Source organism: Aedes albopictus, chromosome 2 (genome assembly GCF_035046485.1).
Source record: "Aedes albopictus strain Foshan chromosome 2, AalbF5, whole genome shotgun sequence".
Taxonomy (NCBI): domain Eukaryota; kingdom Metazoa; phylum Arthropoda; class Insecta; order Diptera; family Culicidae; genus Aedes; species Aedes albopictus.
The window spans coordinates 297,628,109-297,643,066 of record NC_085137.1 but is presented as its reverse complement, the minus strand read 5'-3'; the positions used below and the strand labels follow the sequence as shown (position 1 = coordinate 297,643,066).

At 37.2% G+C, this 14,958-nt stretch overlaps 1 protein-coding gene across 4 annotated transcripts; it reads right to left on the bottom strand.

Moving 5' to 3' along the window:
- Positions 1-257: 257 nt before the first annotated feature.
- Positions 258-7,890, bottom strand: LOC109430637 (uncharacterized). 4 transcript variants are annotated; one of them, XM_029879658.2, is made up of 5 exons: positions 7,724-7,890; positions 1,387-1,498; positions 629-826; positions 459-598; positions 258-403 (listed from the first exon to the last, which is right to left on the bottom strand). In XM_029879658.2, the coding sequence occupies exons 1-5, from the start codon at positions 7,736-7,738 to the stop codon at positions 362-364; spliced, it is 507 nt and encodes a 168-aa protein (XP_029735518.1). In that variant the 5' UTR covers positions 7,739-7,890; the 3' UTR covers positions 258-361. The 4 variants fall into 4 exon arrangements, with proteins under 4 accessions (XP_029735518.1, XP_019562275.2, XP_062708102.1 ...); XM_019706730.3 differs by having other exon boundaries at positions 459-826; XM_062852118.1 differs by having other exon boundaries at positions 459-826; positions 1,420-1,498.
- Between the last annotated feature and the right edge of the window lie 7,068 nt (positions 7,891-14,958).

Sequence of the window (14,958 nt, the reverse complement as noted above, 5' to 3'; positions counted from 1 at the left end):
ACTGCAGCCAAGTCACACATAATTTAGAAGCTCTTTCATGAAGAACCTCTTCAAGTTATAAATAAAAAACAAACTTTTTTTCGTGTCACACGATAACCGAATGCAACGATCGTCTTTGGCAAACATAAGTAGCTCTTAGATAATAAGTTAATCAACGGTGAGAAGCAGAATCTTTCCTAGCTTGGGCGTTATGCCAAGAAGAAGAAAGAAAATAATCAGAAGAAAACGAAGTAGAAGAAGAAGAAACAGAAGACAATTTTATAAATAAGGATATTATTTCACATCAAATCAGTCAACATACACCTTTTTTAACTTATTTCATTTATTGAATCACATGTCATTCATACTTTGAAAGTCTTAACTAATATCCGTGCTTCTTGTATCCGTGCTCATGACCATGACCCTGTAGAAATCGAGTTTTAAGGAAAATGAAATAATACCGTTTATATTCAACTTACGTGTCCACTTGAGCCGTGTCCGCTAGAACCGTGTCCGCTCGATCCGAAACCTTGTTTTCCACCGTGTCCTCCGAATCCTTGTTGTCCGTGTCCTCCCTGTCCAAAGCCACCTCCCTGGCCAAATCCTTGTTGTCCGTGACCTCCCTGGCCAAAACCTTGCTGGCCATGACCTCCTCCCTGACCGAATCCTTGCTGACCATGACCTCCCTGGCCAAATCCTTGTTGTCCGTGACCACTTCCGCCACCGAATCCTTGTTGGCCATGGCCTCCTCCTACGCCAAATCCTTGCTGGCCGTGACCTCCTTGTCCAAAGCCACCTCCATGTCCACCTCCCTGACTAAATCCCTGGCCACCACCTCCATGTCCACCTATAATGTGAAAAATATTGTATTTTTATTAGTGTTATGTTTTCAAAACAGAAACCGAATTATTGTACACTCAACCATTAAAACCAAATTTTGTACGTGTTAGGTAATACTGACAGTATTGGTTTACCCTAGATCAATATACCACTTTCTTCAGATTTTTACTCTCATTTGTATCTTCTTAAGCCACATTTTCAAATAACTATAGCTAACTGCGACTAAAAACTCAACAAACTGCTAAATATTAATTATAATTTATAAAACCAGGCATTATAGTATATTCAGACAAAATAAAAAACTCTGGTAACCCTGCAATATATACTCTAAAACCAATCAACACTGAATTGAATTGAAATAACACTCATTACTGATTACACACAACATAGAACCTGTTAAACTGTGCAGCACAACTCTGTAAAGCTTACTTGTACTTGTAAGAGCCTTTCCATTTTAGTTTCAAATTTAATTAATGCCCAACGTTGATTAGCAGTTATCTGTTTTGCTTTTGTTTTGTTAGACACAACCAGGAACGAAACAGTCATGAAAAAGCTTAATCTACCAACCTTCACCGTCGTGTTTTGAGAAACTATTTTTACCAAAGCTACCTTGACCTCCCGAACCATATCCCGATGCGTGCGCTAGGGAAACGGCCAAAACTGCAAAAACGGCGAGTGCCTGTAAAGAATGAAAAAAAACAGTGTTATTCTTGGTGAAATGGCCCAATATTGATTAGTTATGTGATTGTAGAACTCTCGCTTTCAGTATCATACGGGCGTATGATACTAAGCGCGAGAATTGTCAGGTATCATCAGTACACGGAACCATACAGGTTATTCACAAACCTACTGTTCCTAAACACAGTATTAGGCGTATTCCTGATATTTTTTGGAAGCTTCTGTTGCATAGCCATTAATAGATATTTTGATGTTAAAAAACTGAGGAGATGTGATTTTTTGTATTAGTTTTCAATATAATTTATGGAAATTCTCGGCTAATTGGTCACCAGACACTGTTTATCAGCTTTGTCGTTGTAGCTTTTTCTGGACATTTTTGAGCATTTTCGAAAGCTCTACAAAGTTGTTTTGCATGACAAACTACGTGTTACATTGTTATAGAGTTAAATGTTATTTTAAGTTTTACGAGTGGTTTAAAAAATCCATATCCATGTTCCAAATAATTTGGATCCTGAATACATTACCCACAAGTTCAAAAATGATATGTGGTAAAAGAAAATTATTCCGTTGAAATTATTACTCTTGTGATAAATTCCCCTAGTAGTGAGATAAAATTTACCAAAGCTTACGATAAGTTTTCAGAAAAGTTGTTGAAAGTGTCATTATGAAAATTTACGAAAATACTGTTGATGTTGATGATATTTTTATTTATACATTGTTTTTTCTCGATTTTTTGTGAATTTTCAAATATCCTATCAAGTTGATGTACATTTCAAAATACGTATTTTTTTTCTCATAAAGACGATCTGATTGCTCATTATATGTTATTGCATTATTCGAAAATTTAAGTTATGAGCGGACATATTTTATATCACGATTTTAATTTCATGAGGTATTGTAGCAACCTATTATAGTTCAATTGAAAAATCTTGCTCCGTTTTGCTTCTGTTAATGATACTAAGCAATGCACAGTCATGCACATAATTTTCTTCGTTTTTGAAGGGCAGAATCAAGTGACTAGAAATAGCATTTTATGACTAAAAAAATGATATTCAAGTACATTTTCATGAACATCACTTGAAAAATATTAACATAGAACATTTTTATTTACTATGTCGGAACTATTTCGATAGTTTCGATGATCGATTTTACTGAAGCTCAGTACACTAACTGTCAAAAACGAGAGGAAATGGTAACCCGTTTTTGCTGTGTTCAGCTGTTCTATTTTCGTCAAAAATTTACCATACTCGGTATTCAAGATTAAGTGTGTGGGCCTGCGTTTTGCGCATAAAAAAGATTCTAGTAGTATTTGCATTCGTTTTTGTTTCTAACAATTGCAATGGAAATAATATCCAGTAATGAAGTACGTGGAATTTTAATCAAAGATAGCTCTAACCCAATAAAAGAAATATATACAAATATCGCTCTACATTGCAGTTTACTCGACCCCTGCAATAGTATCAAAGAAACCAACGAGAAACCAAGATTTGACGTTAATAAATTGAACGAATATTCAGATTTAGGAAGGGAATATGAAAAGTTATGTTCAGTAAAAATTACTCAAAGAATGTATTTACTCCTTATTCTTCAAGTACTTCAGTTTTTGGTACAGGATGGATTTTGTGAAAACTTTGTCTAAGTTGGCAGTAAATCAATGCATTTCTTATCAAACTGACCTATGATCTTTCTCAAGATCCGATACGAAGCGTCAGAGTATGAGCACATAAGGTTGTTTTTGATCTCACAATCGGACTGAAAAGCTTAAAAATCTTAAAAATACACCAAGAACAGTCGGAATCAATCAGCGTAATTCTCAACCATGAATAAATTTCAGTGAACATTTGAATTTACCACTGCCCTTATTAAAGGTTTGTTCAAAGAATTAAAAGTTGCACACCAAACGAAAACTATTAGGTTCAATGTTGCCAATAGTAATAAAATAGTAAAAAATGAACTTATGATTCTTGCTTATAATTTGATTTGATATAAAAGTTCTCATTTAGATTTTTACAATAAAATTCAAATATCTGGCAACACTTTCGTCAACCTTAATGTTTACATAGGTAGAATTTCAATTGAAATAAGAATTATAATACATAAATTTTAAACTTTAGCAATTTATTGTTATCCATTCTAATAAATCCATAATTGATAAACTGGCAACACTGTCATATTATTATGTTTACATAGTTTTCTATTCTCCTTGGTCTAAATCAGCCCGAATCACCTTTAAATTGCATCGAATAATGTTTTCTTAGTGAAACTTGTAAATTTGACTTATTTTATATAATAGAGAAAAACGGATTTCAAGCTTAAAAACGCTGTTTCTCTTGAAGGTCAGAAAGACCTCGGGGAGTTAAGCTTTTTTGATTGGAGAATGTCTTATAAACACGATGGATTCAAATTTTTTGAAATCAAAATATACTCATTCGACGAAAAATCGATTTTAAAAAAATTGAAAAATAACATTGTTGCTGTATCGAAAAAATAATATTTTCCTGGATTTCAACAATTTTCTTCAAAAAAGCCGAAGGTCACAAATGTGTATATGTTATAGTTTCAAATCTACGAATTAAGAAAAGAAAGGGAAAACTTGGATTTTTCTTGTATTGGCAAAGACGAGGGGTGCTGATCAGTGTTGCCACAGGTACAGATTATTCTGTAAAAGTACAGATTTTTTTCAACTTTTTGGTACAGATTCTGTACGGTTCAGATTACAGATTTTTTGCAAAAGGTACAGAATGGTACAGATTTTTTGAATTTGAGAAAAAAATCATTAAAATTAAAATTTAAAGCCTTTTTAATACTGATATTTTTGTTTTTTAAGTTCAGAAATTGATAACAGTATACTCAAATTAAGTGTTTTTCATAGTTTAACCTGAATGTGATGCTCTTTTTATGTATTTCAAGCGGTTTTAATTCAAATGTGGTACAAATTTGGTACAGATTTTGGGTACAGATTTTTGGAATGTCTGGTACAGATAAAAAAGATTTTTGAGCCTCCGGTACAGATAAAAATGTGGCAACACTGGCTGATACGGGCCGAGGGGTGATCCGATCGGCATCACAATTTAGATTTTTTCTTCCTCCATTTAAACAAACATTCCAACAAAATTTGATCATAATCCGTGAAGATCGATAACACGTTTCCACTTTTTCTCGATCACTTCATATGGAATGACCCATATATAGAATTTTATGTTTATTTTAATGCATGTCTATATAAAAATAATGGGTAACATTCAATACATCCTGCAAACTTGTAGGCAGATATTTGCAGCTACAACCTTCAAAGATTGATTCTCCTGCTCAAATCTGATCATTTGATGACTGACGATTAATTAAATGTGGTAAAGGTCGTGTTTGCAATGTTACATGAATTTATATTATGTACTAGCTGTCCCGGCAAACTTTGTCTTGCCAAGTTGTGGTGGTTTGACAACTGTTGGATTCATTGCAGCACGACACTCTAGATCGGTTTTATTGCGATCGTGTTGATTTTCTTCCCAGTTCATAAAAAACAGGTTTTTATCAATTTTCTTACTTTTTTAGTAAATATTTTATCTTTTTTGTACATATAAACACAGCCACCATGAATATCAATCGAACCGTGCAAGGGTCATGCCGATCGGTTCATCCGTTCGTGAGTTTTGTTGCCTCAAAGGGACTTCAAACTCATTTATATATATATATATATATATATATATATATATATATATATATATATATATATATATATATATATATATATATATATATATATATATATATATATATATATATATATATATATATATATATATATATATATATATATATATATATATATATATATAGATATATATATAGATATATTCTATAGGTAAAATTATGTGCCTATTACTCACATCTCCATTGGTTTGAAAGCATCCAGTTCCACTTTATGGTGCTTTGAATTTGAAAGACAAACATCTATTCTGATTCTCTGCGTTGAAAACCTTTGAAAATCCGTTTGGTTTTGTTATACGAAGACGCAGTGTACATCTCAAAAGTCATGTAATTTTTCGACAGATTTTGAGAATGAGTCACGCTCTAAAACAAAATATGCAACAGAAACTTACATAAAAATAGCTTTCCTGCATTCTTGGCAATATCATTGATTTAAAAAAATTATACAAACTTATGAATTAGAAAATTGATTTTTTCGATTTTTGGCCTATAGCGGTACCACTGTGCAATGAGAAATGGGCATTTTTTAACTTAAACTCTTAAATTTGTGGCAAAAAATATTGAAGCTACAACGTTACCGCGGTTTTAGAAGAAACATCTATTTCGTCATATAATACAAATTTAAGCCCGGTTAGCGGCGTCAGTCGTTCAGGTGTCTCGTAAGCCTCTGAGTGTGGGTTCGATTCCCGCTCCAGTCGGGGAAAACTTTTCGTCAAACGGAAAATTCTCCACTGGGCCACTGGGTGTTATATGTGTTGTCCGTTGTCGAATGTTTGTACTGTTCAATCTGTATAGGCCGTAAGGTCGAAGACGGTGTTATTGCCTTTTTTTAAATTATAGAACATTTGAATATTCATTGAAATGTCTATAAGAAGTTACAGTACTATATATCTAAAAATTGTCCAGGTAATAAAACAAGTTGTTCGGCATTATTTTCTCTAGAATTAGGATGTCCGATTTTCATTATTGAACATTCGTAAGTTTTTATTTTCTTTGATGATTAACAGTATTTGAGAAAAGGGCTTTTTTAGTTTTGGAAAAAATTACCATTTTCAATTGAGTATTACAGCTGTGACTACCGGTTTAAGTGCTGATGCCTTACTAAAGGATGTCGTACTTTTTTTGCGAATGGGATTATTGGAGCTTGAGTTTTAAAGAAATTTCCAAACGGAATTTTGTCAGAAATTTAAGAAATAATCACTTGCAAAAACAACATTCGAAAGATTGTTGGAGGTAGTAATTTTACCAATACCATCAAGAACCACCAATGGCATTTCGGGTTAGAAGAGTAAACCTTCAGAAGTTCAAAGACATTCCTGACGGATTACCTACGTTAATGATTTTTTAGGAACTCATACAGAAATCCAAAAAAAATGTTAAGTATGCGCAGAACAATGTCTCAAGGTTTTTATTTTATTTCTAATTTTTTCAATAGAAATTATTGTCGGAAAGGCAATGCTTACACATGAATCCAGTTTCAAATGCAATGATTGATTTTTCAACAAACAATCAGGTGTCAAATTCTAGAAAACTCCTTGAATTGCGATATACGTTTTACAATGAATGAAGTTTGGCAGACAATTCTATAGAGTAATATATACATAAATTTTGCACAAGTTCCCCATTGACGCAATTCAGAAATCTTTCAAATTGTCAGAGTGTGCCCAGGATATTTCCTAAAGCACTAGCAAATATTGTTTACATGATTCTTACTGGAATTCCCTATAGAGATTTGATAAAAAAAAAATCTCTTAGATAAACTCCCAATGGATCATTCTTTCTTTTTGTAAATATCTTCAGAAATTTCGCCAGAAATCTAATATAAAACCTGAACAAGTTACCATTAGAAATTTCCTAATCACATATTGAATACTCTTCCAGACATATCCACGTGCACTGCACACTGCTAGACATTTTTCAAATTAAGAATTAACATAAAGAGAGATATTCTGAATGGGCCTGCATTTTTTCTTAAACTATGCTACCGATGTTATAGTATAGCTTTGGATGTGCCGTAAACCTTTGTCGAAGATCGTAAAGCGATCCGGCACTTGTGACAAAAGTTATATAGCACAGATCTTCACATGACCGTACAATTCGTAGTTGCTACTCTGTGATCGAGAAGAACAATCGCCATATCACTTTTTCAGCCTTTCAACATCTGTCAGAGATACATTACACACATAAGTTTGTTTTTGAAACAGAACAATAGATCAGTTTTTGACTCGCTGTGTTATTTAGTAGGTAGTTAGATTAACTTTTGAGATTAATTCAAGAAGTCACATCCATTGATTGACAGAACGCTAACACGACTGTTCCATAAATTCTCACCAAAGTTTCAAGTTAGTCATTTCATACAACTATAACACAAAACTCAAAACTATTTTCAGAAACATTCTCAAACAAATCACAAACGATTCCAGATTTTCAATTCTAGAATCAAACCACCCGGTCACATAAACACACGCCAACAAGATATTCAAACGCCAACATCAGCAGGTCCAACTTCAATGCGTACCAGAAACTTATTCATCCTGCTGCAGGTTGTTGATCCTTGGTTCTGGACTGGTTGATTGAGAAGATTCTTCCTACGACTGTATACTAGCTAACCAACGGTTGAGGTTCGATCACTACCCAGGGCGGGTTCCACTCTTGCACTGAACTGATTGCCATGGTTCGATAATCGCTTTTATAGGGAATTGCAATCCTGTTTATTTTGTTCTGATCATGCAGGGCGAATTGAGTTCTGAACTACTGGGATCTTCCTTCACTCACACACACATACACACACACATATGGGCGTGCGAATCAAAACCTACAGACAGTTTGAAACCCGATGTTGCCGGATCACCATTGAAGATGGAAACACGGCAGGAATACAAGCCGGCACGGGGCGGCTGGGATTACTAGGCAAAAAATGATACGAGCGTTTAATTATGTACACGTAATCGCGCTGCATTGAGTGCACAAGAAGACTCAACTAAGAGCAGATCTGACTGTAGCGTCTTTTATTCGTCATCTTTATTTGTGCCTTTGTAACTAATTTGTTTGGTTGAAAATACCGCCTAACTGGTTCTTCGAATGATGACCTCCTGCGCAATAGCTGAAAAGGATGTTTAAGTTTTTTTTATTCTTTTGTCCCAGTGGCTATTGAAAGACCAATAGAGGGTAATAAAAAGAATATTCATTTTGACAAAGCGGACGTATTCTGTTCGTTAAAAAGCATGTATTTTACACCTGGGATCACATCCCTGGTGTAGACATGCAAAAAGCAATTAATGTACTGTCATAATTCCATTTAACGTTGGAAACATCATTTGTTTCTACAAAACTGGAATCAAAATACAGGGTCAGGTGGCACTTGAACATTATCAAAGCTACTACACAAACGTTGCCGCAATGAGAAAAGCGTAGCAAATTTATCCCCTTGCAGTTTTGGTCGTGACGCATAAGGCGCTGATTTGCCATGATAAAGGTTGGATAGCGCGTATTGAAGACCCCATTGAGGTCGTGAACCTCTTCTCAGCAACTGTTGTCCTCCTTGTGGCACCCGGGCTGTAATCACCCTTAGGAAAGCGCATGATTTTACGCGCTGCTCGAACGTAAGCTCAACCGCTGCTCAAGCCAGGACGTCAAGAACATCACACGAGATCTAAACATTCAGTCAGGCCAGAAAGACAAATTCGGACAATGAAAATAAGTCTACTTTGAAAGATCAGCGCCCACCTGCTGACGAATAGTAACAACCTACGACTCATCGATTTCACCCTCCTCAAGAATACATATAGTGATTCGTAGCCCCTTCATTCAACACAGCCTCTCTTATCGTTTCACCACAGCTGTCAAATTCTTCAACATTGTCGTCGTTAGGACCTAGGGTCTTGTACGATTTGGGCAGGTGTACCTATTTTGGGCACTTGTCGCTATAACTAAGTCAATTTCAAACCGATTGATTTGAAATTTTGTAATCAGCAGATTTCAACATTTTGAACCACTCTAATCAAAATGAGCATGAGCATGAGCATAGATGACCGTACAATTCGTAGTTGCTACTCCGTGATTGACTAGAACAATCAAAATTGAACAAGGAACCAACAAACGGAGCTTGAGAGTAGCCTATCCAAGTAACAATTATACTTTTGTGGCAATCCTGAAGTAATTTCTAACACGGTGTGTTTATAGAGCAACTTTAAAACAAAAAAATAAGTAAGTCTGAAATTTTGCCCAATGATACTTTGGGCCATTCCCTTCAATTTGCTGGGTCGGTAGAAAACATCCATCGGGGGGTCTAGAACAAAATTTTTTTTGAAGATTTTTCATGCAAAAACTGTTAAAAGTGCGTATTGTAAATTATTGCATCTCCTACAAATAGTCACAACTTTTTTGTCTTTGAAGATAGAATCATAAAATTTTCAGGCGTTTCGAAGTAGCATGCGCATTTCATTAAAATATGTTGAATGGTTTTCAAATAATAGCAAAACTTTCAAACGAATTCCAAAATACTAAGCTTAGTAGCAAAAGTTCAACAACATATCTACACTGTAGTGCATAATTGATCGGACAAACGCCGATTTTCATACAAAATGGCCAAGTTTAAGATGCTGTAACTATGGTTTGCTTTGTTGGATTGAGCTCATTTTTTGACACGGAACTACAAGTATGCTGAATTTTGTGAATACAAAGTATAAAATGTTTTCGTTCACAGATCTGGGCGTGGCAAGCCGTTGAAAATATTGCAAAAGTGATCGGACAGCGGTACCCCTTTGATTTACACGCGTGCCGCTGCCGCGTGCCGCTTTTTACAAAAATATATGAAGAAATGCATTTTTTTTTTCAATAAGAAAAAAACAATTTAATAATTCTTTCTCAACGTTTATTTGACAAATCATATGTGAGCGAGTTACAGTAAAAATACAGCTCAATCGGAGCATTGGTTACGGAGAATGGGATGTGTGAAGTGAGCGACTTTGCTTAAAAATAGAACAAAAATCCATTTCAAATCATCAACCTTGTATGAAAAGTCGAAAATTCCGCTCTACTGTAATTTTTTTCCTTCGCGTTTTCGAACTCTGGGCATGATTCTACACCAAAAACGATCATCAGCTTACCGAGTTCAAAAATGCTGTAAACTAGTGTAATGTACGGTACCGGCGACCGCCACGGTACAACTTTGAGCGACTGCAGTAACCGGGTGTTGTCTCAGCATACGCGCAAAATCTCGAGGCAGCGTTGCCTGACGAATGCGAGCTCGATGAGGCCCCTCTAGAAGACTGCTGCAGGGCAATACATAAAAGCAGCCATCAACGACGCAGCCGAGAGCACCATCGGGTACGTAGAAAGGAGTCATCGAAATGAATGGTTCGACGAGGAGTGTAGAGCGAATTAGAAGAAGAACGCAGCACGGGCGGTAATACGGTAGCATACAACCCGGTAGCATGTGGAACGTTACAAACAGAAGCTGAAGCAGCAGACCCGCCTCTTTCTGGAGAAAAATGCGCCGCCTGGAAGAAGCGGAGTTCGAGGAAATGGAACTGCTTTACCGTTCCCATGAAACACGGAAGTGCTAAGATAAGCGCAACACATCCCGGATCGGCTTCGTGCCGCGAGCCGAAATATCCAGGGAAAGGACGGAGGCCTTTTGACGGAGAGATGTGAGATGATCGAAAGGGGGAACCAGAACTTAGACGAGCACTTGAATGGCGTAGAGGGCGTAGGCAAGGGAGACCACGACAACGGAGGGAACGACTACGCCAAATACAGTGAAAGAAGAAAATAAGCCAGCTCCCACGCTGACGGAAGTTAAGGATGCCATTCACCAGCTCAAAACCAACAAAGCAACTGGTAAGGATGGTATCGCAGCTGAACTCATCAAGATGGGCCCAGAAAATTTGACCACCTGTCTGCACCGGTTAATAGTCAGGATCTGGGAAACCGAACAGCTACCGGAGGAGTGGAAGGGGTAATCTGCCCCATCCACAAGAAAGGCGATTATTTCGAATGTGAGAACTTTACACACTTATTTCTGAATTGCCTGTTCGGTACTTTTTTGACGAGATTATAACAGCAGTACGATCTCGGTAGTTTCGGTAATCGATTTTACTGAGGCTCAGTAAAACAACTGTCAAAATCGTATGGAAGAGGTAAACAATGCATTTTTGCTGAACGAGTTCGGTGCTCAGCAGTTTTAATCTCGTCAAAAAATTACCGAACTCGGTAATCAAAATTAAGTGTGTAGAGCGATCACGATTTCAAATGCTGCCTACAAAGTGCTATCCAAGATCATCTTCCATCGTCTATCACCTAAAACGAATGAGTTCGTGGAAAGTTATCAAGCCGGCTTCATCGACGGTCGGTCGACAACGGACCACATATTCACCGTACGGTAAATCTTCCATAAATTCCGTGAATACCAGGTTCCAACGGATCACCTGTTCATTAGTATGGGACAAACATCAAATCCTCGCTCCAGTAGACTTTTTCGATTCCATTTAGGTCCCATATGAACTGTACAAAATTTCAGCGCAATCGGTGAAACTATAATTTAGCGCAAGCGGTCCAAAGTTTTCATAGGATTTACTATGGGAAAAGTTACACTTTCAGATAAAAAATCCCAGTGGTTGTCCCTTGTCTTCTTAATTCAAATCGATAAACGCTTCTTGTAGAAAAATCATTTATGAAACTTTCCTTTGAAGACCACAAAACGATTGGAGGCTTGTGAAAAAAGTTATTGATTTATTACCGATTAGAGAACCAACGAACGGCTTTTTGTTTTGTTTTATTAGCAGCACTGTAGCTGCTGCCTTGGCTGCTGCTGTTTCTGGGGGTGGTGATGCCTCCCGCCACCCCATGCAACAACGGCAGCAGCAGTGCTGCTAATAAAACAAAACAAAAAGCTGTCCGTTGGATCACTAATCGGTAATAAATCAATAACTTTTTCCACAAGCATCCAATCGTTTTACGGTCTTCGAAGGAAAGTTTCATAAATGATTTTTCTACGAAAGGCGTTGATCGATTTGAATTAAGGAGACAAAGGGCGACCTCTGTGATTTTTTGTTTGAAAGTGTAGCTTTTCCCATAGTAAATCCTATGCAAACTTTGAACCGCTTGCGCTAAATTATAGTTTCACCGATTGCGCTGAAATTTTGTACAGTTCATATGGGACCTAAATGGAATCGAAAAAGTCCACTGGAGCGAGGATTTGATGTTTGTCCCATACTAATGAACAGGTGATCCGTTGGAACCTGGTATTCACGGAATTTATGGAAGATTTACCGTACGGTGAATATGTGGTCCGTTGTCGACCGACCGTCGATGAAGCCGGCTTGATAACTTTCCACGAACTCATTCGTTTTAGGTGATAGACGATGGAAGATGATCTTGGATAGCACTTTGTAGGCAGCATTTGAAATCGTGATCGCTCTACACACTTAATTTTGATTACCGAGTTCGTGTCCCATACTACTGTTCATCCACTTTAAAGCCGCAGTCCTGCTCCTGAGCGAACAGGTCAAAAAATCTGGATGATTTAGGAAGTTTTGTCTGGAAAAGTCTGGATCGTGTGAAAATTCCTACAAATTTCGAGAAAAACCTTACAATCCCGAAAACAAATGTCTGGATATCCCATATTTTTGCAAAATGAGACCTAAAATTCTGGATAAATCCAGATAAACCTTGAAGGTTGGCAACGCTACATACGACAGTATCGACCGCACAGAGCTATGGAAAATCAAGGACGGCGTGCAAACCTGCGTAAGAATTTCGGGTGAACTATCCAGTTCATTCGAATCTCACCGGGGACTGCGACAAAGTGACGGACTTTCATGTCAACATCGCTCTGGAAGGTGTAATGCGATGAGCCGGGCTCAACAGCCGGAGTACGATTTTCACAAAATCCGATCAATTTGTTTGCTTTCCGGATGACATGGACATTATCGTCAGAACATTTGGAACTGTGGCAGAACTGTACACCCACCTGAAACGCGAAGCAGCAAAGGCCGGATTGTTGGTAAATGCGATCAAAACAAAGTACATGCTGGCAGGCGGAACTGAACACGACCGGGTCCGTCTAGGTAGTAATGCAGGGATGGCATTCACCATTTGCAAAGAGTTACATTCACTTGCTACTATCTCAGTTCATAAACATGCTATCAAAAAACAATGTATGGATGACTTTTACCTTGTAGTTTTATCTGAAAGTTTGCCGAATATCATAAGGGTCGCACACGCATGCTTAACTCGTGAGGGAGCTGTGAAAGCAACTCTCCACGCCGTGAATGTGAATTACATTACTAATGTGACAATAGGCGGAGATAACTTCGAGGTGGTGGAAGAATTCGTCTACCTCGGATCCTTACTGGTGGCTGACAACAATGCTAGCCTTAAAATACTAGGTACGTGAATTTTTTCGCATTTTTTCACTCAATTTGTCCATTTTTTCCATAAATTGTGTTTATGAACTTTATTCATTATCATTACGTATGTCTAACATACCATTCCTGTTGGTTATCCGACAACCAACAACATTCGTTAAACAAATGATCACTGAGCAGAACATTTTCCTATTCTTTATATTGCGCAATATCCCGAGATAGACCAAGTTCTAATAACGGCAATGACTATGATTTTAGAACTGGTCAGTCCGTGTCCATCCCATTATATAATCCAAACCTCCCATTTGTGCGCCATAATGGAACGCCTAAATTTTGCCTTACTATTGCCACTTGATATCGATGTGGCTACCTACCTGTGCGATTTACGAATGGTGTGTATGATGGAATCGGCAACGATCAGACCGCATCATTGATTTCTTCGGCATTGACCGGACGAATTAAATATCGGGGATTCCCTTCTTCCCATGCCCTGGCTGTTCAGGCTGTTCGAAATTTCAAGCCCCGGCATGAGGGAGCGCTTTTTCTGGTTTCGTGGGTCTTGTGGGTAAACGATCGCTCGAATCGAACGATATCAAAGAAAGCAAAAACACACAGAACACGGGTTGGGAATTCCTTGTATCCTACTTGTTTATTGCACGAGATAGACTCGAATACCGCGAAGTGGTGTTAACTTGTATCGTTTTACGGTATGAATTCTACAGGGTAGCCCAGATGGCTTGTCGGCAATAAATGTTGTTTTGGACGTATGTTCAAGACAGTTTTTTATTTACATGTTGGTTTAAAGGATTTGTTGGAGATTACCACAATGTCAATTACTTAAGTGTTGTTTTGGCTATCCAAGCCAAGTGGAAATTACAATGCTGCTTTTACATCCATGTGCACAACAGAAACATGTGCTCGATAAAAAAAATGAGAATTGAATTATGAAAAGAAGTCCCACTGGAGTATGTGGATTTCTCTTCAAAATTCAAATCTCAATTTGTTCATCAAGCACATGTGTCTGATTTGTACGTGGATGTCAACGCATTTTCAAGATTATTACAATATTTCATTAACAAAGAAATCGAGAAAAATTTACAGCTTGAACGGGTTTCGATCAAATCGGGTTTTAAATACGTTTATATTTTGTAATAGCTCAAAAATTGGTTTTCGAAACACTGGAACATATGGAGGATATTCAAGTTGAGAATTTATTTACAGTGACCCCACACCGATGAATCACCTTAATTGTGTACACTATTTATGAATCACCATGTTGATCAAATGAGTGGTCCATAAACTGTGGTCATTTTTGCCGATTCATAAATTGTGGGGTCACTGTATTCAAAATATAATTCCTCCCTTTTCCGCAAGTTATTTTGAA